This window comes from Macrotis lagotis, chromosome 1 (genome assembly GCF_037893015.1).
Source record: "Macrotis lagotis isolate mMagLag1 chromosome 1, bilby.v1.9.chrom.fasta, whole genome shotgun sequence".
NCBI classification, from domain to species: domain Eukaryota; kingdom Metazoa; phylum Chordata; class Mammalia; order Peramelemorphia; family Peramelidae; genus Macrotis; species Macrotis lagotis.
The window spans coordinates 154,887,435-154,911,119 of record NC_133658.1 but is presented as its reverse complement, the minus strand read 5'-3'; the positions used below and the strand labels follow the sequence as shown (position 1 = coordinate 154,911,119).

At 35.3% G+C, this 23,685-nt stretch overlaps 1 protein-coding gene across 3 annotated transcripts in view; it reads right to left on the bottom strand.

The window, feature by feature from the left end:
* The window catches only part of KIF13B (kinesin family member 13B), a 257,145-nt gene that overhangs the window by 62,384 nt on the left and 171,076 nt on the right, over positions 1–23,685 (bottom strand). For all 3 annotated transcript variants that reach the window (XM_074209185.1, XM_074209184.1, XM_074209186.1), the window contains exons 21-31: positions 22,662–22,790; positions 16,433–16,600; positions 15,229–15,386; positions 13,043–13,175; positions 10,345–10,491; positions 8,966–8,995; positions 5,809–5,908; positions 5,129–5,255; positions 4,336–4,391; positions 2,483–2,607; positions 1,076–1,252 (exon numbers count right to left, since the gene is read on the bottom strand). In XM_074209185.1, coding sequence (XP_074065286.1) covers positions 1,076–1,252; positions 2,483–2,607; positions 4,336–4,391; positions 5,129–5,255; positions 5,809–5,908; positions 8,966–8,995; positions 10,345–10,491; positions 13,043–13,175; positions 15,229–15,386; positions 16,433–16,600; positions 22,662–22,790 — 1,350 coding nt within the window. The remainder of the gene's footprint in view (positions 1–1,075; positions 1,253–2,482; positions 2,608–4,335; positions 4,392–5,128; positions 5,256–5,808; positions 5,909–8,965; positions 8,996–10,344; positions 10,492–13,042; positions 13,176–15,228; positions 15,387–16,432; positions 16,601–22,661; positions 22,791–23,685) is intronic.

Genomic DNA, 23,685 nt, shown 5'->3' with positions numbered 1-23,685 from the left:
CTTCCATTCTGTTCTACCACTGTTTCTTCCATTCTGTTTGTACTAGCACAACAAAGAAGAGCTCAGCTTACTCCAAATTAATATTCATTATAATTCCAGAAAAGAGAAATACCATGCCCAAGGCATCTGGGAGTAAAAAGAACTGAAAGGAAAATGCAGAAATCCCTATTTAGTTCTTCTACTCAAAAGGAGTGACAGCTTGGTACCTCCACAGCAGTCTACTGCACATCTAGTTTTTGGTAAGGATACTGACATTAGGGGCAGCTAGGCTTGGACCTCTAGGACTGAAACAGAAACTGGGTCTTTTAAAGCAATCCCTCCCAGGCTCATAAGGAAAGAGAGATAGGGCAGGCAAATGGGTGGCCCAACATATATATCTACAACTAACCCTATGGCCTGGCTTTTATTGATGCTGGATTGCCAAGCTAGAGAGCAGTGATTTTAATAGCATTACAACCAGTCTTCATTTCAAAGATGGATATCAGTGTGACATTTAGAACTAAAGATTAATTTTTAAGGGAGGAGATTACATCTGGTGGTCTATCAGCCATGACTGTGCTCTTTTAAATGAATTATTTTTTTTTAATCTGTCTAGGGTTTAGGTTTCTTTTGTTTCTTAAAAGCCTTTTTAAAAAAAAGGTAACACTGGAGTATAAAAGCTCTAGTAAGCTCTAGTTCCAATCCTGGAAGTACAGATCTCTGGAAGGCCAGGTACACAGAGTTTTAAATGTTTCAACAAATCTTTTCTTCTTTTTCCCTAGCAGAGATAATCACAGAAAAGGAAGAAGCACTATAACAGAAAAGAAGCAAGTTACCCTAAATTGGGTCTTTTAGTTTGTAGTGTCTGGGAAAAAATAAAGGGCTTTGGCTTTCCTCTCAAAGAGCTCTATGGCATGAAAAAGAGATTCATCTCTCCTGTGAGTCAGTCAGAAGACTAGAGCCAGTAGGATAGGAACCAAGAGGGTGGCCTTTGGCAGCTCATTGCCTCATCAGTTCTCCTGGAGAGGAATTCAAGGCATTTATTCCATGTATCCCACCCTAGAGCTATTCTTTTGATTCGGAGTTGACAACTTACCTGGCGGCCATGAACACTGACACAAATGCGTTTACGCAGCACTAGCTGCATTTCAGCTGGATGGCTGAGCTGCACTGTCACTCTGACAATCAGAAATACTCTTTCATCTGCTGTGGCTCCTTTACTAAGCTGGGGACAGTCATGTACTGCAGAGTCCCAGGAGGCTTCTGCTCTTGCCTAGAGAAAACAAAGGGAAAAAAATATTGTTCCTCTTCTCAATGAAAAAATACACATGAAATCTCTAAGGGAGCTCCATTCATCTTGTGAGACAACATATAAGCACGTGTCCCTGTCTAACATTATCCTTTTTCTTAAATTTCACACAGATACATGCACCATTCTCCAATACGCAGTGGAGAGGGTGAGAAGGAAAGGGGTAGCTGAACAGGTGATGGGAGTAGGGGTAGGTATAATTCAGTTTGGGAAAGGGGAATACGCCTACTCCTTTGAATTCAGATTAAAAATCAACAGTTAGAAGTCATGATCCCGGATTATTTACTTTGAGGGTTGGACAAGAGCTCCTGATGAGATGCTAATAGAGTCTATAAATAGATGCTTATGAATCTCTAGATCCAATCATTACCCTAGATTAACTACTAAACCTATAGAGAACTTAAAAACAGCCATAAAAAATTTATAAGATGGGGACTGTAAAGCATATACTATCTTAGTTAAGGAGTTGTTACAAGAATCAAAAATTTTTAATTATACTTAATGTACTTTATAGAAGGCATTTTAAGTTTGTCATTGACAATTATTATAAGGACACTCTCCTGAGGTCACCTACCGAGACCCAAGTAGCCACATATCCTGTTAAGATCCTCCTTGAAGGGATACCAATACCACCCCCTGCCATGGCACCAGTGTCTGGGTCTGAAGCTCTAACTCAATTAAGTAGTATGGGGGAGAGGCACTGAGAAATACAGTCCTTATATTGGAATGCTTCTTGGGGCAGGATTTCTTTCCACTCAATTTAGTAAATTACACACTGAATCCCTACCCCTAATTATCAGACGTGAGATCACAGCTTGGGAAGCAAAGAGCTACATGTTTCCTGCGTCAGGGACCTTGTCTCCCACTCTGATCAGGTTTTGTATGGGTGAATACTTTACTCTCCTAATTCCCATGGAAGCAGGGCCATGCCCCTGACCCAGCGGAGTAGATCATTTGCTGATTTCAATTACTGACACTCACTCTGCCTTCACTGGTGCAGAAAATCAAGAGTTGACTAAATTTAATTTGATGGTCAAGCTCTAGTCTTCCTCCAATTTCTAAAGACAGGCTTTCAACCATACATTCTGAGAGCATTGGCATATGCTCATCTCACTGGTTCTCTTAGGAGCCTTATGGAAAGGTTAATGAAATGAAACTACTTCTTATTTGCCCTTCCTGTGCCTTTTCTTTTACCTCTCCTTCATGATGTTTTACAATCTGCAATTCAAAAAACTCCTCCTCTTCTTCACCAGTGAGAGTAGCATCCCATCCTGCAGGTTCTGGGTCATCAAGATTGTCCTGTGAGCTGAAATCATCAGCTGAAACAACGAACTTCCATTAAGTACAGAAATCAGTCAAAAGGATAATTTGTTTCACTAAAAATCAATGCAATTAATTTATATTCATTTACTTTAATTTTCTTTCATTCTCTGCTCTAAAATCCTGCATCTCCAAAATGCTAAAGACCTCAAGAGATTATCTGACCCAGTCTCTCAAGAGATTATCTGGTCCAATCTCATGCCTTCAGGCAGGTGAATTACTCTTCCCTTTTTAAAGCCAACTGAGACCCACAGAAATCAGTAGCATAAGGTCAGTGCCCTTAATCATTGCAGCTGAGTTCTGAATTTGAGGAAATATATAAAAGGAACTGGGATGGAAGGGGAGTGGCACCTTATCTGATGGTTTAGTCCTGTCCAATTGCCAACTGGCCAAATGAGTTTGGACTCACAGTTCCCCTAAAGGCCAGTAAAATTAGATTAAATATGGGAGGAGAGAAGCATTAGAAGGATTTTCTACTGCCAGTATTCACCCTGAACTGTTTTCTGGATCTATGGAACTATACAACAATCTAGAGTTCCCACAGCAAGATAAAATGGCTCTGATTGTATCTGAGGTTTTATGTACTAAACTGGGTTTTACTGGTCCTTCTTTGAAGGAGCTTAACACTTCCCATCCTTATGGGGAATCATCTAATCTAAGAATCAAGCCATATTCATCTGTAGAAGCCTAGGAAGTTCTTAAATTTCCCATGGCACAACCTGGAAAGGCAAACCTTCCTCAAATTAAGCCAAACTGAAGGTAGACTTTGCTAGATACTTTTCTCTCCCTTCTATTTTAGAGGGAGTACCGGGTGCTAGAATTGCTTTGTCATGGTGATTTTGAGATCCTTGGGGGGAAAAAATACCAAGTTTAATCAAACTGTTCTGATCTAGCTAAGAACACAGTGAAACTTCCTTACAAAATGCACATTTTTAAAAGGATTAGGATTTAACAATTGATTTTAAAAATCTTTTCAACTCAGAAGTTCCATTCCTACAGTTCATTTTGCAGCAATGAAAAATCATTTTTACCCTGGGTAAAAAACAACATGTTTCAAACCGGAAATTACAGTTCTTGGTAAACAGTATAACAACTCAGAGGAATAATGTGAAGACTAATTAGTTAATGCTCACAAGAGCAGTGTGAAAAGGAAAAGTGCTATGTAAATGCAGATGGTTAGTAGCCCTTTTGAAGTGAGAAGACAAATACAGAAACTCTTTTTTCAAATATCTATTCCAAAGTGTTAAACAGGAAAAGATTCTGAGAGCCTAACCCACATCACACCATCAGCTGACAAGGGAGCAGGATGAACATCACTGGGAGTTGGAGCAGATGGAAATATGAGAAAAGGGCACAGGGGAACCAGCAGAAGAATTTTTCTATGCTAACAACCACATTATTGTTTATTTAAAAAATCTTCCTTTCTTGAGCATAACAAAGATATCTGTTGTGCCTTTGACTGCTTCTATATTAGGGATTCCTGGATTATATAATTTTATTTTTTTGAGTCAAATTCAACAATATGCAGTGGAAACAGTCAGGAGAATCCTTTATTTGAATAATACTATGGACAACTGCTAGGTCTGAGACCATTTATAATGTGTCTCAGAACTTCAGTTTCATCATGTGCAAAATGGTAATAATGATAATATCCTATGATAATAAGAATATCCACTTAAATACTTATTACCCTGTGAAAAACAGACACTCAAAAACAACAAACTTACCATTCAAGTCAAGAAATATAACAGGAATATGAGTTTCCATACCAAGCACTGGAGTCCTAGGACATAAGAGAAGGTGGCATTTAAAATGAAACCGATTTAATGAGCAGAGCAGCATGTCCTTCAGAACACAGACCTAGAAAACATTCAGTGCTATTGTGGGTCAGGTCAGAGGTAACCTTGAAGTATTGGTTTTTACTATAATTTACTGTTAGTGATGCTGCAAGGACCTCAGGGGAACTGATTCTTCCTTTTCATATCCTCTGAGAGGACTGGCTCTTATGAGAAACATGTGTCTTTCTATAATAAAAGCCCTTTCTTTTGCTCATTCTTTAAACAAATTCAGAGATTTCCATATGGTTTAATTTAACTGTTTTTACCATTTCTAAAAGGACATAGAGTATCTGCTGACTCAACAGTTTAAGGTTTCCCAAAAGCAAAAGCTCCTAAAGACATCATTCTATTATGACCAAGCAGGCTTTTAAGTGAATGAACCCAGTAATTAACATATTAACTAATTTTTTTAAAGCTAAGTGGAGTGGTACTAAATATTGATTCACATTCTCAGAAGGTCTTAATTACCCTGGTCAATAATAGCATTATTTAATAAAAAACATTTTTAGGTTATAGTTATTCAACCTATGGCAATCAGTCACAAACCTAGAATTTAAACAACTCTGCCACCATATATTTGTTGTGACTGCCTCTAGAGAAAGCAGTAACAGAAATCCCACAAGAATAATGACAGAATATTTAATGTTCAGGATTTTTGAGGGGCCCACTGTTCTGTTCTTACCACTCTGCTGGAGCCCCAGGAATGCCACTGCCAGCAGATGGGACCATGACAGCATTCCTTTCCTCAGTTAAAGTCAACCTCATTTCTAGAAGTTGAGCTTCCCTGTCAGCATCATCTTCTGTTTTATCTGGAATATCAGAAAAGAACATCAAAAAAAAAAAAAAAAAAAAGAAGCTCACAGGCTACTTTCATTTGAGGTACAAGTGTTCTGCTGCAGTTTAGGCCCAACCACAAACTACCTCCTCCTTCACAAGTAAGCCAGCCCCCTGTTGGCAGATAAAAGAAAGAAGCACAAATATGCCTTCTCAGAAGGATTTCTTCAATTCATGGAAGGTTTGCAAGCTGGAGAAGTTGTACAAGACAGATGTCTCTCTTACACAGAGGACTAAAATTTATGACATTTTCTGGAGTTGCTTCAGGGAAAAATCTGCTTTTGAACTGATGTATTCCTAACCAGAAAGGTGAAAACTTTTTTACTTTTTTTTTTATGCCTTATATTGGAAAACAAGCAATTGATAATGGTTTGAGTGTCCCTCTGTGAGAAAATATGGTAAAAATAAAACAAGGGCAGCCCTGATCTGTTCCAAGTCATTTCATTTATCTGAGTCTTGATTTGAACAGCTACAAGTGAGAATAATCCCATTCATTGAGGAAAACATCCCCAATGATGCTTTGCTTACCAGGCTTACTGACAAGCTTTTGTAGTTGTTGATCCAAGTACTCTTGACGTTTGGTTAATGTGTTCAGCCATTTTCGACGCAGTCTCTCCAAATCCCTGTCCTGAAAAAACAAGGTAAATCAGTGTGAACATGATTCCAGATGAAATTTTCTATTCAAAGCTACTTTATTTTCCCCTATGGTACAATATCCTGAAAACACAATTCCTCGTTTAACCCTTTAATTCCTATAACCCACCAGAGCATCACAAAATATTAAAACTGGAAGGTGGTATCTAATCCTAATAGTTCATTTACAGATGAGGGATCTGCTGAGGCCCAGAGAAACACAATAGTTTGGATGAATGAGACTATAACCCGTATTTCCAGATTTTGAGTCCTGAGTCTTTCTACTCTACTATACTACCTGCTGATTCTAGTACAAATCTTAAACATCTTAGAAGTTACAGCATTTAAAGAGATGCCAAGATTTGTTGCTATGGAGTATCCTTTGAGACCAAGGTCAGTTGTCCTTCTAACAACTCACAAGAGGGGACTTCAAGTTTTTTAGAATCTTCAAAATCTTCTAACATCTTTTGTCCTTAATGCCAATCCAGATTGGTTTTACCAAATTAATTCATTGTTTTGGATAATTTTCTTTAAAAGTACCACAAATTACACATGTTGTGCCTTGTTAGGTTTGAATCATGAAAAGGACTGAAGCAGAAATCAGATGCTCACTTTTTCAGACATGTGGTAGAAAAGATGACTGTCCTGAATAGGAGGCTGAATTTGTCCACAATGAGTAACTCTCATAATTCTAGGAATTTCCATTCTAGGAAATGTCTCACTGGTTTTAGCTACTTTATTCCATATTCATAACATAATAAAACACCATTTGAGTTGAATGAGAAATATAGCCTACCCAAAATAAACTTACCAATTTGAAAAATAGGCATTTTTAAAAAAAATAATTGATCCATTTCAAGTAAGACTATATTTTTAAAGCATTATGTTCTCTCAAATTTATAAAGTGATTTATAAAATCTCATGATAGACAATCTTCTTGTCAGAGGAACCCATAGTAAATAGCATACTAAAATATACTTTTTCAGTAAGATAATATAAATTTTTAGTAAGCCTACTCAAAGCAAAAGACTCAGAAATATAAGGATGGAATAAAGGATAACACAGATTGGATTATATGACATTCTCTTGAATAAGGATCTCAAATAATAAAAGCACATTTAAACTTTGCAAACACAACTACAGTAAATTCAAAATGATCACATTAAAAGTTAGCAAAAGTCTGAAAAATACATTCTTAAATATCAAGTATTAAAATATACTTAAAATGAATTTAAGGCATATTTTATCAACTGTAATTCAAGTAATCCATGGCCAGTAACTATTATCCATTCAACACTTGTTTAAACAAAACATTTCTTTACTCAGTCATATTATAATAGATTACAGTATACTGAATGTAATACATGATTCTCCATGGACTCTCCCTATAAGATTATTTATTTAGTCTACAGAGAACTCTACCCATTTGATTGTGAGCTCCTTGAGAAGAGGCACTGTGTTGGTGTTTCTTGACATCTCCATACTTAGCACATTGCCTGGCACATATTTAGGCACTTACTAAAGTTTTAATAATGTTTAAAGATGAAAAACACCTTTTTTAAATCCATGTCATTTTATTAGTGCTCTGATTACACCAAGTTAGAGAAGCTCCAAATGTCACTGACTCACAAATTTGATCTATATGATTTGCAAAACTTTTAAATTATTCATTTACATCAATAAAAAGAGAACACCTACTATTGTGTGCAAAACACTCTAATTCTCTGGCTGCATCTACTCTAAGCTCTTGGAGCTAATGTTTGTAGAATAATCACAATAATTTAAAGAATTCTTTAAAATGTAAACATAAGCCCTCTTCTAGGGTATTCTAGTTTTTAAGATGAAGAAACAGAGACTCAGATATTTTGTGACATGGCCAGGATTCTCAAGGGAAGTAAGTCATGCAGGCCCAAGTCTCCTGATGTGACACCCTCTCAACTTTACTAGACTGTTTGCAGCATTTACAAGTATCTTTGCTATCAAAGATACTACAGGGCAACATACTTTTTTGATAAGCATTTTCATGACTAATGTTAGAAACAACATAAGAGGATAAGGAGACTTTTGAAACAGATTTTTTTAGGGAGCAAACTATTAAATGAAAATAGTATTCAAATTAAAAAGATACCATAGACTATATATTTCCTGGAGCATCTGGGACCTTTCAGTCTAGTGACAGACGGAGATGATGATGATTGGATTTGAATCCTAGGTGAAATTAACTACTAGGAGAAAGACAGCTCAATCAATGCTCAAGCAGGGAAGAGAGGGGGAAATAAAACTCTTTCCTAAGAGGTGATTTGCCAGGAAGCTTTTGATTCTGGGAAAGTAGGAGGAACAAGTCATGAAGAAATGGAAGAATATGATGGAAAAAAGACAAAATTCCCTGCCCAGAAGTTGAAGGGCTTAGGCCTCGAGCAGTGAAAGTCCTGGCTAGTTCTTCCTTCTTAAAGCAAGGACTTTAAAAAATATAGGTTTTGATCTCCTTCCCTGTTACATTAAAAAGATTAGAGTGGGTTTACTTTTGGAGCCATTTTTGACTAAGAATAAGATGGTGCCACCTGTTCTCAATGATCAATTATGATTCCAGAAGATCAGTGAAGCATGCTACCCACATCCTGGTAGAGAGGTGGTGGAATAAATAAATTTAATGGGACACACATTTTTGGCTATGGCCAATATGTTTTGCTTGACAATGCATATCTGTTACAAGGTTTTGTTTTGTTTTTTCTTTTGGGAGTGAGGGGAGGAAAAGAAAAGAAAAAAAGAAATGCTTTTTAATTGAAATAAAAATTAATTTGAAACCATTTAAACACCCAAATATATCCTTCCTCCCACACCCAGACCCATCTGCTGGTGCCTAAGACATCTTTAAATAGGACAAAAAAGCTACTGAGTCCAAAGAGATAAAACACATCTTGAATTAACCATTATTAAATCAAATGAATCCAAGTATTTCTGACTGTTTTTATACAGCATCTAGTTCTGTACAATTAAGTACTTCATAATAATAACAAATTTTGCTAATAAAAACAGTGAGTAAAAGATTTACCTGGTAGCTGTCCATGTCATCTTCTTCCTCCTAAAGAAAAATAAAAAACAAAACAAAACTATCAATACCTGAAATTTGTCTTATCTATAAAAGGATGGCTTCATTATTTATGACCTAAGGGGACCATGAGGATTAAAAAGTTAAGTTATTTAATAAGGTATAAAAAAATAAGTAAATTAGTTTTTATCCCTTCTTAATGCATGTGCTGTGAAGTTGGTTTTGCAAGTCTATCTATTAGCTGAAATGAACTGGCTAAATTCAGTCAAACTGAGAAGTTATGAGTGAAAAGAGGCAAAAAAAAATACATGAAAATGTGTTTTATGACTATAAATTGGGTTTATATACACAAATTATAAAGGCAATAGTTTTTAAAAAGCCTACATGTCCTAAAATTCATTCTATCTTGTAAAGGAGTTCTTATTTCAGACCCCTCTCACCCACTCACTTGAATAGGAAGCAGAGTGAGAAGCTAACTGCCCCCCACCCCGGGACCCAAGGGGAAATAAGAAGGCCTGGGGCCCAAAGAAGTTATTGGGGGGGCCCCACAATATCTAGTGCTGAATCTGCATAGAATATACTCTGGTTCTAAAGTGTCAACGTTCTGTGAGCATATTCCCTTAGTTATCAAGGGATCTATATCAGCCCCTTTTCAACCACTATAGGGCCTCAGTCCATTCTAACAAAGGGTTCCCTCATTTATTTTGGCATCTTAGGCAGGCAAGTGACTGATTAAGGACAAGCTATTATCCAATTTCCACTTTGTCATCAAAAAATTAAACTTGGGTATTCTTCATATAGTATTGCTCTATTTTATCAATTTGATTCTGAATCTTTTCACATATTTTATCTTTTTAAAGTTAAGTTAATGAATTTTCTAATTCGATGAATTTACTTTCCTCTTTTGTCCTTAAGGATTTTTTGTTTCCTGAAACTCTGAATTAAATATGTGAGTTTTTAACAAGAAGTTAAGGAATACTTATCAGGCAGGCCTTCTCCAGGACTCTGGACAGTATTTTCCCCAATGGGTTTATATCCTCACCCACCAGAGGAAATTAAGTGCCTACTGGCAATTAGTTTGAATAATCCAGTAGGAGGCAGATGCACTGGGTTGGGGAGATCTGACAAAACTAATCACTATTAGAAACTAGGGTTTCTGGTTTCGGAAATGTTGTAACGATCATCTTATCACCATTCCTGGCAGGTCCCTATAGTCTAGCAAACTGATTTCATTAAAATGCTACAAACTAAAAAGAAAATGAGAAGATACATTGTCAAAACCATCCTCAGAAGGAAAGTTTTCTAGATGTTTTAACGATGACCTTGATTATATTTTTTGACTATTTTCCCAATGAGAACATTAAAACACAATGGCAACTCACATGGAAAATCTCCTGAGTCTTTGGGGATCGCAGAGGTCTTATCTTTACACATCCTACGCCAACAGATATTATGGATTCCTCCATTAGTGGTAAAGTTCCAGACTCTTGCACAGACTTTACTTCAACCTGAATTCGTCGTGACTGCCCCTATGTCAGGGACAATTAAAAAAATCAAGGATCCTAAATCACCAAAAGACTTAGTATGGAGAGACCTCTACAGGTGGAAGTTCAGATGACTCTGTTGGCTTGGGACCACTGAACATTTCAAAATGTAAAAACTATATTCTTAAAAAATGAGAATATAACAAGAACAATCAATGAAGAAAAACAATTCACTTCAAGAGTAAAGTTCTTAGAACACAAGGCTAATCATGTAAGTTTTCTGCATATTTTCCAAGAAACAGGATCTTAAAAGAAAACATTCCAAATTATACTATTCAAAATTAGTTATAATTTTAGAAACCTCAAAATAGAAATGAGAAGAAAGCTTGTGAATCTCCAGTTTCAAGTAAACTGGCCTCCTCCCTCTCCAACAATCTTTAGTTGCCTAGGGCTTTATCTTATCATGAAAATCAAGTTGGGCACTGATTGATCCTACCAAGCCTGATTTAGACAGATGGGATACAGATGACTCTTGATTTAATATTTATCCATGCATATTATATCAAATCTTCTGCTAAAAAAAAAAGAAACCCTAAGAAAATAAAATTTGATAATGGCCTCACATAGTTTAGTTCATATTCAAAGAGTTATAATGGTGTTTTATTGTTGGGCTTTGGGGGCAGAGTTATGAGGGAGGGGAAGCTTGGCCAAAAAAAAAATCCAACCTACTACAAAAGATTAAACTAGATCTTAACTAAGAAATGGGAGACTATCAGTTTTCTTCCCTACATTGCACATAAACTGATGGATTTCAGACTCTAAAGTATAATCTACAGAATGATCTTAAAAATTCAATGCTCCAAATGAGCAAAATTGCACTTACCAAAACTAAAAGTTCTAATTTTGAAAACCCTATGAACAACATTTAAGCAAAAGTTCAAATTAGCCACTAAGTGCTATGAATGTGATTTGCCATCTACTAAATCATGGTCAGTTCTAGTCCCTAAACTTGTAGATCTAAACTTTTCTGTTTAGTTTTTAAAGTCTAACCTTGTCCTAGTTTTTGGTTTTAGTGTACATCACTCTCCTCCAAACAATATTCCACCTGAGATCTCAGTGTCCATGATCTAGGCCCCACACCTGCAATGCAAGCCACCCTCATTTGGAGAGTGACTCCCTTCTGTCCAAAGGATCACAGTGGCCCAAGACCACCTTCCTGCTCTTCCAAAGAATCTCGTAGTTAAAATACTTTCTTACATTTGTATTTATTCTCTGGAGATATGCATAAGTATTTGTCTCCCTCGAAAGTCCTAGAGCTTGTTTCATTTATTCAGTTTTTCTAGCAGAGAAGGGTACAGTTATCAGCCAGGAGGTTAAATTTAAAGATGGTTAGATATTCTTATAACTAATATTTTAATAACCTGCCTCCAATCTTTTCCAATCCAATCAATTCTATATGGCTACCAAAATAATTCTTTAAAACAGTTTTCATTATACCACTCTGCAATAAAAACTGGAAATAGGTTCACTATTCCCAGGCCTAAATTCCTTAATTAATAAACTAAGGGATTTTAACTCGATTTCTAAACCTCTGGGGTTTGAATATCTCTCCTGATACTCAAATTCTACCTTTTGGCTAACTCAAATACCTTTTGCTTCAATTAAAGCCCATTAACTTCTGTTTAGGTTTCTGAGGGCTCACAAAAAAATATCTCTCTCAGCAACTTTCCTCACACAAGCCATTTATATTCATTGGGCTATTCTTTGCTTTCCTTGAATCTTCTTCTCTTAAGATTTATTGAATCATTTTCATCTCTACTTCTTTAGACCTGTTCTAATTTCTCAATGTGGTTACTAGGAGACAATAAAATAATCTAATAAAAATCTCAATAATGCAGATGTGACAAAAAGCTTATTTCCTAACCTTAAATGTAGTTTTGCTTTTGTGGCTCCCTTTCCCCACATGGAAATATTATACAGACTAAACTTTCTACCATACTGTCAGTTATTTACTCTAGGTAATTATGCTATAATCTTTTTGAAGGTAAAGAAGATATTTCATTTCTTATTATACCTTTTCAGTAAATAGTATGTAACTTTTCAAGATATGGTAAAAAAGGACTCCTATATTACTATAGAAAACATAACAAAAGAGGGCTGGATAGACATGAATTGAAAAGAAAGGCCAAACTGAAATATTAGATTGGAAGCTTCCTAAGGGCAGGAACTATCTTGTGAACTTTTTTTTTGGTATCTGCAATGTTTACCATAATTTTTGGGTTTTCAAAGTTTTCATGTAAATAACACTAATCAACTCAGTTTGAAGGACACAAAATCTGAAAGAGATCTTTGTTTCAGCAAAGAAAACAAAATTAAGATTTCTGCTGTTCAGGGGAAGCTAGGTGGCGCAGTGGATAGAGTACCGGCACTGGAGTTAGGAGTACCTGAGTTCAAATATGGCCTCAGACACTTAATAATTACCTAGCTGTGTGACCTTGGGCAAGCCACTTAACCCCATTGCCTTGCAAAAAAACCCAAATAAATAAATAAAATTAAAAAAAAAAGATTTCTTCTGTTCTGGTTCTAATTCCCTTACCTGCCGTAACTGGAAAATACCTCCTGTCTGCACATCTTTTGCAGGAATCACTTCCACTGGACAATACTCTCCATTTTCATTCTGTTCCAAAATTTGAACCCAGAACTCTACTTTTCTGGTGACTTCACTCCATCTGGTAAACATTTAAGAGCATCAAATTTTAAATGTTTTATTTAAGCAAACAGATAAAATTATAATACTGTCTAAAAGAAAAATCTATGATCACTTTTACAATACATATGATTGATGTCAATGTCACTAGGAATCAATCTAATAGTCTTTAAAATGAGGAAGTTAGAGCTCTAAGATCTTATCTGAAATGAAATTCTAGAATTCTGGGATCAAAGATTATACAATAAAAACTAGACACATAAAGTTCCCATGAAATCAAGAGTTTAGCTATTTCAGTGAACATGTTATTAATGCTTTTACTAATTAGTGGTAGAATTGATACATTCAGGTAGAAGAAGGTATTTTCACAGCTGAATTCATTTTAAGTCTACTTGGAAATAGCTCCAACAGAATTAATGCCTCAGCAAAAAAAGATTTCTGAGTTGGTAACAAATTGATGTAAAACCTTTTTTTAAAGGTTTAAACTTTTTCTTTTAGCTATTTTTCTGGGAGACAGAATAAGTATCACCTATTTCAAAAGTCACTCAAAAATCTCAAATACCTTAGAGTGGATATAAGATTAGGAGGGAAAAGTAAAATACTATAATTTAAGTCAACCAAAGTCAAGTAAAAGCTCAATGATTTGACCAAAGTCATTAACTTGGACTCTCTCTCTAAATCAATCAATCCTCCACACACAAAGTGTCAACATCTTTCCCTTTCATCCCCTTTTCTCAAGATATTCTGTCTACTCTGTTCAGGTCATCACTGCTCTCTTGGACTACTACAATAGCCTTCCTAATATAACTTCTTGCCTCTAGTCTTTACCCTTCCCAATCTATCCTCCACACAGCTGTCAAAATGATCTTATTAAAATATCTCTCCCCCACAAAATAAAAACATTTTAGGTGACTCCCTATTGTCTTAGGATAAAATGGAAAAATTTTCAGTCAGTCTTGCATTTGAAGTTCTCTATAATCTTGCTCCCACCTACCTTTCCAGTTTTATTTAAAACTATTCACTTCACATGACCTCTGTCCTGATCAAACTTTTTTGTTAGCTTGTCCCTGTATACAACACTCCATTTACTAACTCTGTAGCTTATACAAATTGTCCCCAATGTTGGCAATGTATTTCCACCTTACACAATCTACCCTCCCTAAAAGTACAGCTCAGGAAACAACCTTGTGCATGATGACTTTTGATAATTTTAGTTATTAGCAGTCTGTCCCTCTTAAAATTACTTTTTGTTAAATACTTATGGGTATGTTATATATACCCAGTAGAATATAAATTCTTTGAGGTCAAAAAATTGGGGTGGGGGGGACGTTTGTCTTTGAATCCTCATTGTCTAATATATTTTCTTGCACATAACTGATACTGAGCAGTAATTTTTTCTGATTTTAAAATTGAATTAAGAGAGTTAGAAACAAATCTTTGTTGTGACTTATAATTTATACTCAAAAGAACATACTTTCTTAATTCCTGAACAAAAATTGCTGCTCAAAACTGAATTTACTCAATCATAAAGAAATATATAGAATCCTAAATTTCTTTGAATGCAATCTTATAATCATGATAGAGTTCTCACAACAGTCATATCCAACTCCCTTCACACAGGCTTCTTGAATACATGAAAGTAAGATATTTCCAAATAAAGCTCAATTAGTTAACATGAAACCAATTGCAGAACTTGCAGTACTCTCTGAAGAGGTTGTTAATTACAAAACAATTCCCAATAAGTTCCTTAGCCAACCTTAAACCCTTAACCACTCCATTTGAAACACCTGCTCATTTAACGTTTTTTTTGCAATTGTATTTAAAGCATATTTCCTTTAGGAAGATTAATATTCTAGAGGATCTTAATCATGACTAAAATGGGTTATTTTTTTTGAATAACCTATCTTCCTACAGCATCTTAATTACACTATTTTAGCACTAGTTTTATGCCAAATGATGGTCTATACTGATAGCTATCAGAAATAGCAGTACTAGTTCTTAATGGTGAACTTAAAATAATGCTTTGTTTTATTTTACTTTTTTTTTTTTTATGGAATCAGATATCTGAAAATTACCTATCCCGAAGACTCCGTGTTTTGGCTTGGATAATTCCCAAATCCCAAAGAGCTGGATTTTTTCGAGGATCACTCATTTTATGGCCATAAACTTCAATTGCCAAAGCCCCTTCAGAAAGATATTCAATAAAATCTTCAGAGATGTTGACAGAAAATTCCTAGACAAAACAGAAAAGGTTGGCTAATAAAAAAGCAGTTTTGTTCTTTCTGAATATAAGTTGACAATGTGTTGTTCCAGTTATCAGGAATAATCCATCCTAATGATGGAAGCACAAAAGAATGCTGAATCCTAAATTCCAGCACTAAATAGAAGGGATGAGCTATACCTAATATCCTGACAATATATCAAAGAACAGCTGATCTCCTCAGTGGGGATCAATCACTAATGTTGATCAGAACTGATCTGTCATATAGTAAATAAGTCATAAAGAGCTGTTTGAGATCAGAGAAGGTAAGGAATATGCAGGAGCTAGTGAATGTCAGAGCTGGGCTTGTACACCAGAACCACTCTATTGACTGGGCTGTGGGGTCTCTCTGAGACAAGGTGTAAGAGAGCAGGTCTCAAACGTGGTCTAAGGACCCCTTACCACTCATAAGAATTATTGAGGAAGGAATCTCTCCAAAAGTTTTGTGTGAGTGGACTATGTTTATTAATACTTACAATATTATAAATTAAGATCTATTAGTATTCTTATAAAAAAAATTTTGACTTTGTAGAACCAGTGAAAATGTTTTGGGGATTCTCAAGGGTCCCCAGATCATACTTTGAGAACTGAAGCATTTAGTACTTAAAGGAATAAAAATTTCTTAATAAAAAAAAAATGTGTTAATACAAAATGGGTGAATAAAGCAATAGGTGGAATTTCTCTTTGGGGAGGTCTTTTTTTTTTTTTAATTTTTGCAAGGCAATGGAGTTAATTGACTTGGCCAAAGTCACACAGCTAAGAAGGATTAAGTGTCTGTCTGAGGATGGATTTGAACTCAGATCCTCCTGGCTCCAAAGCCTGTGCTCAATCCACTGAGCCACCCAGCTGCCACTTGGGAAGTCTTTTAACCTATGCTGATGCCAAATTATTTCTAAGTCAAGTTTATAAATACACACACACACACACACACACACACACACACACACACGTTTTTTATATTTATATGTGTGTGCCTGATAGTTGTTTTAAAATCAAGCAAGTCTAAAAACAACAATTACATTGCAGTGATCAAAGACCACCATGCACTGAGGCTCTTTGCTGATAGGAGAAGATGAGGTATCTACTTCAGGTGCAACAATGACTGGTTCCTGATCCCAGAAGCTGTACTTGCAGAACACAAAATTTGAGAGATGCTGTGGCAAACCTGTAGCTTGAAGTATTTTAACCTGTAGGGGAAAACAATTTTCCAAAATCAGTGAAGTCAAGGCACAAAGCATGGTAAGAACTTGCATATTAGAAGAGTTTTCCTCTAGTCAAGCTGTGGTGTTGTGGTATAATAGTAAAAGTGGAGGAAGAGAAGTAAGGAAACCTATACTTTAGCTGATGACATATTTTTGATTCATCATTAGTCTGCCCAGAGTAAAGAATTTAAATTGGGAACAACCATGTCAAAAAAAAGAGATCAACTCCTGAACATACCTATACTTTACGATTTTTGTGAAGATGACGTTGGAAACATTTTCTTTGAAAAAGTAAAACTGCTATAAAATGCATATTGATGCTTTAAAATATAAATTTTTAAATTTATTTTTCATTGAAATGAAGATGACAAATGTTAGATACATGTATGTGTATCTGTATGTGTGTGTGTATGCATGCATGTATATGTGTACAAACTTGTGAGGTACACACTCACAAGGACAATCTACACTACAGTTCTTTTTGTGGTGGCAAAGAACTGAAAATGAAAAAGTTACCATTAATTGGAGAATGGTTGGAAAAAATACAACATATGAATATGATACAATTCAACAGTAATGCTGGCAAGACTCGTATGATTTGATACAGAATAAAGTTATCAGAACCAGGAAAACAATTTATTCAATAGAAATGATATAGTGGGCGGCTAGGTGGTGCAGTGAATAGAGCACCGACCCTGGAGTCAAGAGTACCTGAGCTCAAATCTGACCTCAGACACTTAATAATTACCTAGCTGTGTGGCCTTGGACAAACCACTTAACCTCACTGCCTTGCAAAAAAAAATATATATATATAGTAAGGAAAAAACAATGGTAAAAGGACATTAAGAACTCTGATCAATATAATGATCAATGATAATTCCATATAAATATTTGAAATATGCACCTCACCTTCTCACAGAGAGGGGATGAATTCAAGGTACAGATTGAGATATTTACTTTTTTTGATATGGTCAATGAGGGAATTTATTTTGTTCAACTATTCATATGTTAATTTTTTTACTTTCTTTTTCAATGGAGGTGAGAAGAGAAAATGGATTTTCATGAACTGAAAAAAATTTAAATTGAAACAGATTTTAAGTTAAACGAAAAAAGTCTTACATAGAAACCTCAAACTCAGAAAACATATTTGTTGTGTATATATCAAAAATGGTATGATACAAAGGACCATGGTAGCTCCACAAATGTGACTGTGGTTTTCAGAAAAGAGTGCCAATTGAGGAGGTAATTGGATATTAGCATTTTGTACTATAATTTTTTTGTTTTTTTTTTCCAAAGAAAATGCCCAAGATCACACAGCTAGGTAAATATTAATTGTCTGAAGCTAGATTTGAACTCAGGTCCTTCTGCCTCCAGGGCCAATGCTCTATCTGCTGCACCAACTAGCTGTACCTAAACAATTTTTTGAAACAAAAATTTGACTGAGCTTCCTGAGACAGAATAATATAATCAAAGATTAGCTTTCCCTGGAAATGAGAAGGTTAGATTAAATGACCACTAAGATTCCCTTGGTGCTTTAAATGATCTTCTGAATTCTTTATTTGTAACAATTATATCTATCACTAGTCCCTTATCTTAAAGAGCCTAAAATCTGCTTATGGGACATAATACATGGAAATAAATAAAAATGTGTGACAGAAGCAAAGGAGACACCTAGACAGTACTCAATAAAAATTTAAGGAGAAAATGGCTTTCAGCTGGTGGTGGGGATAGTAAGGAAGAGTTGTGACTAAGTAAACAACCGAAGAAAAAGGAAGATGTTAACAGGCAAGGATGCAAAGGGAATATATTTCAGTCCTGGCAAATGGCTTGCTTGAATTCATGGAGGGTACATGAAGCATTATGGAACTGATAGTAGTTCGAAAAATGATAATGTTGTATGACATTTGGGGAATGGATTCAAATGCTTTATAAAAGTGGAATGCTACATTATTCAAAAATAGCTGCTCAAGAGTAAGGACATGGAGAATAGCTTAAAGGTTTGTGTATTTGCCTATTAAAAGATCACTTACTGTATACCCTGGATTAAGTAATTTCATAACAGAGATAAAGCCAGAGGCCAGATTACAAGGATGATTGAGTTTGATCATACATATCACATTTTAAAAAAACTGAATGTGTACAGAAAACTGAAAAAAAAGACAGGAAACCTGAAGATCATTCAGCAAGATGATCAATGGATGGAACTAGGAGAAGATAGGAGTTGGAGAAAAGAAATTAGTAAAAGCAGAATTGCTTTCTTCTAGTAATAGAAGTACATCCATGTGAAAGATTATTCCACTTTCTAACAGAGAACAGATGTATAAGAAGGAGGTGAAAATTGCAGAAGTCAATGTCAGTCAATACTAAGAAAGAAATTTCTAACAACTGGAGACATCAAAAAGTTAGAATGGACTATCTCAGGAAAAGCTGGGTCTCCTTTCCACCCCCGGTAACCATGAGAGCCATTCAGACAAAACAATGTGTTGAAATGAGGGGTTTTTGGTACATTCAATGGCTGCACTGACTTGGATGGGAAAAACTACTTCACTCTTATTTCCACTAACTTCTAACTAACATTTTACATTTTCTTCAACTATTTAATAATACTTTTATCTAAAAAGGGTTCCACAGGCTTCATCAGACTGCCAAGGGGGACCAAGTCACAAAATTGTTTGAGAATACCTGAAGGAGAAGCTGGATGACTTCTTATAGGAGTTACCTTCCAAATTTTGAGATTTATTGAATGTATTATGAGAAAGAATTAATGATTTAGGGCATCATGTAAGCAAAGTTATTTAAAGTTTTCACTTTGGATGAATTTTTTTTCAGTTTTTCTCTGATGATAACAAAGTCTAAAGAAACAAGGTTTAAATATGTAGGCTGAATCAAAGGATCTCCCACAGAAAGTTGTATCAGCAGTTAATGTGGGAGTCATCTGATTCTTTAGTATTTATTCATTCTTTTAAAAAAGAAAATTTTCAAATTTTGTTCTTTCCCCAATTACATGTAAAAAACAATTTTAACCTTCATTTCTCAAAGTATTGAATTCTAAACTGTCTCCTAGAGAAGTCAAGGAACTTGACAAAGGTTATAAATGTAAACATTTCCATTTAGAGACCAAAAACAACAACAAAAAAAGAATTAAGAAAGTTAAAAAACACATTTAGATTTCATCAGTTCTCTCTCTCTCTCTCTCTCTCTCTCTCTCTCTCTCTCTCTGAAAGGGGATAGAATTTTCTTCATAAGTCCATCAATGTTACTGTGGAAAATATGTAATATCCTGGTTCTATTCATTTCACTTTGCAGTTCATATCTTCCCAAGTTTTTCTGCTTATCTTTTCTTATAGCACAATAATATTTCATCAAAATAATATACCACAACTTGCTCAGTCACTCCCCAATTGATGAGTATTCCCTCAATTTCCAACTCTTTGTTACTACAAAAAGAGCTGCCATAAATATTTTCATACATAAAGGTTCTTTCCAGTTTTTAAAAAATATCTTTGGGATACAAATCCAGTAGTGGTATTTCTAGGTCAAAAGCTATGCAGTTTTATAGCCTTTTGGGCATAGTTCCAAATTGCATTATAGAATGGTAGGAACATTTCACAACTCCAATAACAGTGCATTAGTGTCCCAATTTTCCCACATCCCTCCAACTCTTATTTTCCTTTTCAATATTAGCCAATCTGAGAAGTGTGAGATAGTACCTCAGGATTGTTTTTATTTGCATTTCTCTAATTAATAGTGATTTAGAGCATTTTTTCATATGATTACAAATAGTTTTGATTTTTCATCTAATAACTGCCTATTCATAGCCTTTGACTATCAATTGGGGAATGATTAGTACTATGAATTTGACTCAATTCTCTATATATTTGAGTGTTGAAGCCTTTATCAGAGAAACTTGCTGAAAAAAAATTCTCACAGTTTTCAGCTTTCCTTCTAATATTGGCTGCACTGGTTTTGTTTTTGAAAAACCTTTTAATTAACATAATTTTTATCCATTTTACATACTGTATCACTCTTTATCTCACTTGGCAATACATTTTTCCTTTATGCATAGATCTGAATGGCAAACTATTCTAAGATCCCTTCCAATTTTCCCAGTAGCTTTTTTCTCAAATACTGAGTTCTTGTCCCAAAAGTCTAGAACTCTACATTTACCAAACATAAGATTTATTGTATACTTAATCTAGGCCACTGATATATTTATTTGTTCTTTAAACAACTGATAATCTTCATTTTTTCCATTAATTGTTAATAAAGATTTGCTATGCTTAGTAAAGTGAATTATTCTGTAACACTGACTGGACAAAAGCTTCCAATGGAAATGCATCTCAAATTTTAAAAATTATATCTATATGAGATTTTTCCTTTATATTCAACTTTATAAGAAAATATCCAACTTGTAATATCAGTAATACCTCAAGAATAGTTTATCCTTAAATGTTTAAGTGTAGTTATAAAAGTCACCAGAAGGTGTCAGGATAGCATAGGACTTTCTGTAGATCTGTTTACAAGTGAGAATCTACTCTTAAGTTGTTTTTTTTTTTAATTGCATATTAAGAAACAAGATAATGTCCTATGATGGACCAGCAATTCCTAACCACTATATTCCTTGGGAAAGATTACTTACGATTTGATGATGTGCCTAATAAGATTTTTTGGGCTGGGAGTGGTGTCCCTACATGAATTTAGTAACTCCTGTGGAATCACGATGCTTTATTTTATTGGATGCTTCTGTTCCACTGCTGATTTCTATTTTGGGTCCTCCTCCCCAACCCCTAGGTCTCTAGCATCAGGTAGGTTTGAAGATAAAAATTCATGGAAAAGAAAGGAAAGCTTTCTGATGGAGGGGATACAGGGGTCTATCAGAAAGTACATCCCATTTTCCCCTGCTTCTCTTCTCAGCCACTCCAAGAGTAAAAAAAAAAAACCCCAAAAAACAGAGGCTCCCAACCTAACTCTGGTCTTCAGGAAAGATCGAGCTCTTCGCTCTCTACAAGGAGAGTCCAGGCTTCCATGTTCCCAGTTCAGAGATAATTAAGCTGCTTCCACTCTCCCCTTGCTGTTCTGCCAGCCAGAACTTCACCCTGTCATTTTCCTTAAAGTCATACAGTATCCTGTTCCCACCAATCTTAAATTACCCTGGAGGCAGCTAGATGGTACAATGGATTGTGCTGAGTCTGAAATTAAGAAGATTCATTTTTCCAAGTTAAATCTAGCCTCAGACATTTACTAGATGTATGATCCTGGACAAGTCACTTATCCCTGTTTGCCTCATGTTTGCCATCTATAAAATGAGCTGGAGAAGGAAATGGCAAACCACTCAATATCTTTTCCAAGAAAAGAGGTCACAGAGAGTTGGATAGGAATGAAAAGACTAAATAATGAGTTACTCTGCAAGGCACTGGACCTTAGCAGCAACTTTAGCTTCCCCTCCCCATGATGGAGACCAGAAAACCATGTTATTAAGTTCAACAAATCACTACTGAATAAGGGTAAATTAGTCTGCTATATGGCAAAGAGCTAAGTTCAAATCTTAGTCCTGCTCCTAAATGACTTTGAGCAAAAAATGTCATTTAATCTTCATGTCTTCATTTTGTACATCTGTAAAAATGAGTTTAGACTAAATAATGTCTAAAAGTCCCTTTCAGTCCTGAATTCTACAGAATGTGGGTATGTGCCTTGGGTACGTGCCACTTCTCACTGTTAACAAAACCACTGCCTATATTAATATCTTCCAAGCTCCCAGTTCTATCAAGGTTAGCTTTATTTGACAGTTTAAGCTATCATGTCCTTTCAAGGGTATATGTATTTTAATAAATACAAAAAACACAAATCTGTTAAGCCCCAAAGGAATGAAGCCCTAGCACTGAGATTTGGGGTACCAGTAAAATATATTGGGGGTAAGGAGATCCTGCTTGGTTTGTCGTAAATCCAACATCCCCTTAATGAACATTAATGATCGTTAAAAAGGTTCCCTCACACCTACCTAGTGTTTAGGTTAAGAGAATTCCTCTAAAATGAAACAAAGACTTACCATGCACACTACTTTGTGGTCTTGTGTGTCCTTATCAAATGAAAAGTCCACACTGTCATCACCACCTGCAATTCGTTCTCCAATAGCACCACTGATCTGTACCACTTCCACATGAAGCCGACCTGCTACCTGATGAGGTAAGAAGGAAAAAAACAAATAAACCAATGTTTCCCTTTTTCCTTCTTACAGATGACTATCAGTTTTAGATCTCACTGGTTGGGGCAGTAAAAATAATGTGGTTGAAGCTATAGCTCCATTACTCCACTAAATAAGTTTGCAATGTTGTTTACAAAGCAGCCAAGGTTTGCAAGGTTTGCCAAGTACCAGTATGCCTGTGCATCAAGAATGCTTCAGGACTCAATAATTTGTAAGGTGTTGGGCCTCTCTCCACCAACAAAGAGCACAAGGCAACTATTTACAACTCAGTAGATGGTTTTTATGATTTGCTGTGGTAAAAATTTGTTGCCTTGTCAATCTAGAGATGAGACTCAATGACTTAACTAATTTAGTCCACTGATGCCAGGTCTGTATTTCAAGTACTTCCAACTTGAGAGGATCTTATAGAAAATACTTTAGCAGCAGAAACTAGGAAAGTGGGTCACTTCGAAGTGATGAGGAACTAAAGTAGTACATTAGCAAAGGCTAACAACATCATTTTTATTAATAAAACTAATTTCTTCAATTTTGCTTGTCAGACACAAGAACTTAAGAGTGATCACATTAAACAATGTTGAAAGTACTATCATTTTTATTACAAGGCATTGTGGAGAAGTGAGCATTGGCAACTCTTGCAGATATCAGAGTTGTTTAGTATTACTTTGTAACTGAGCAAAGAAAACAACATACATGATGACAACAAAAATGTGAATGAAAACATCCACCACAAACCAATTGAAATTGAATGGTGCAAAATGACTAAAAATAATTTTGGTTTCAAAGAAAATACTTGAGTAGAAACTTTTCCCAACCCAATCCTTTTTAAAGGAGGAAGTATAGGTCTCTGTATACATTTTGATATTTTTCT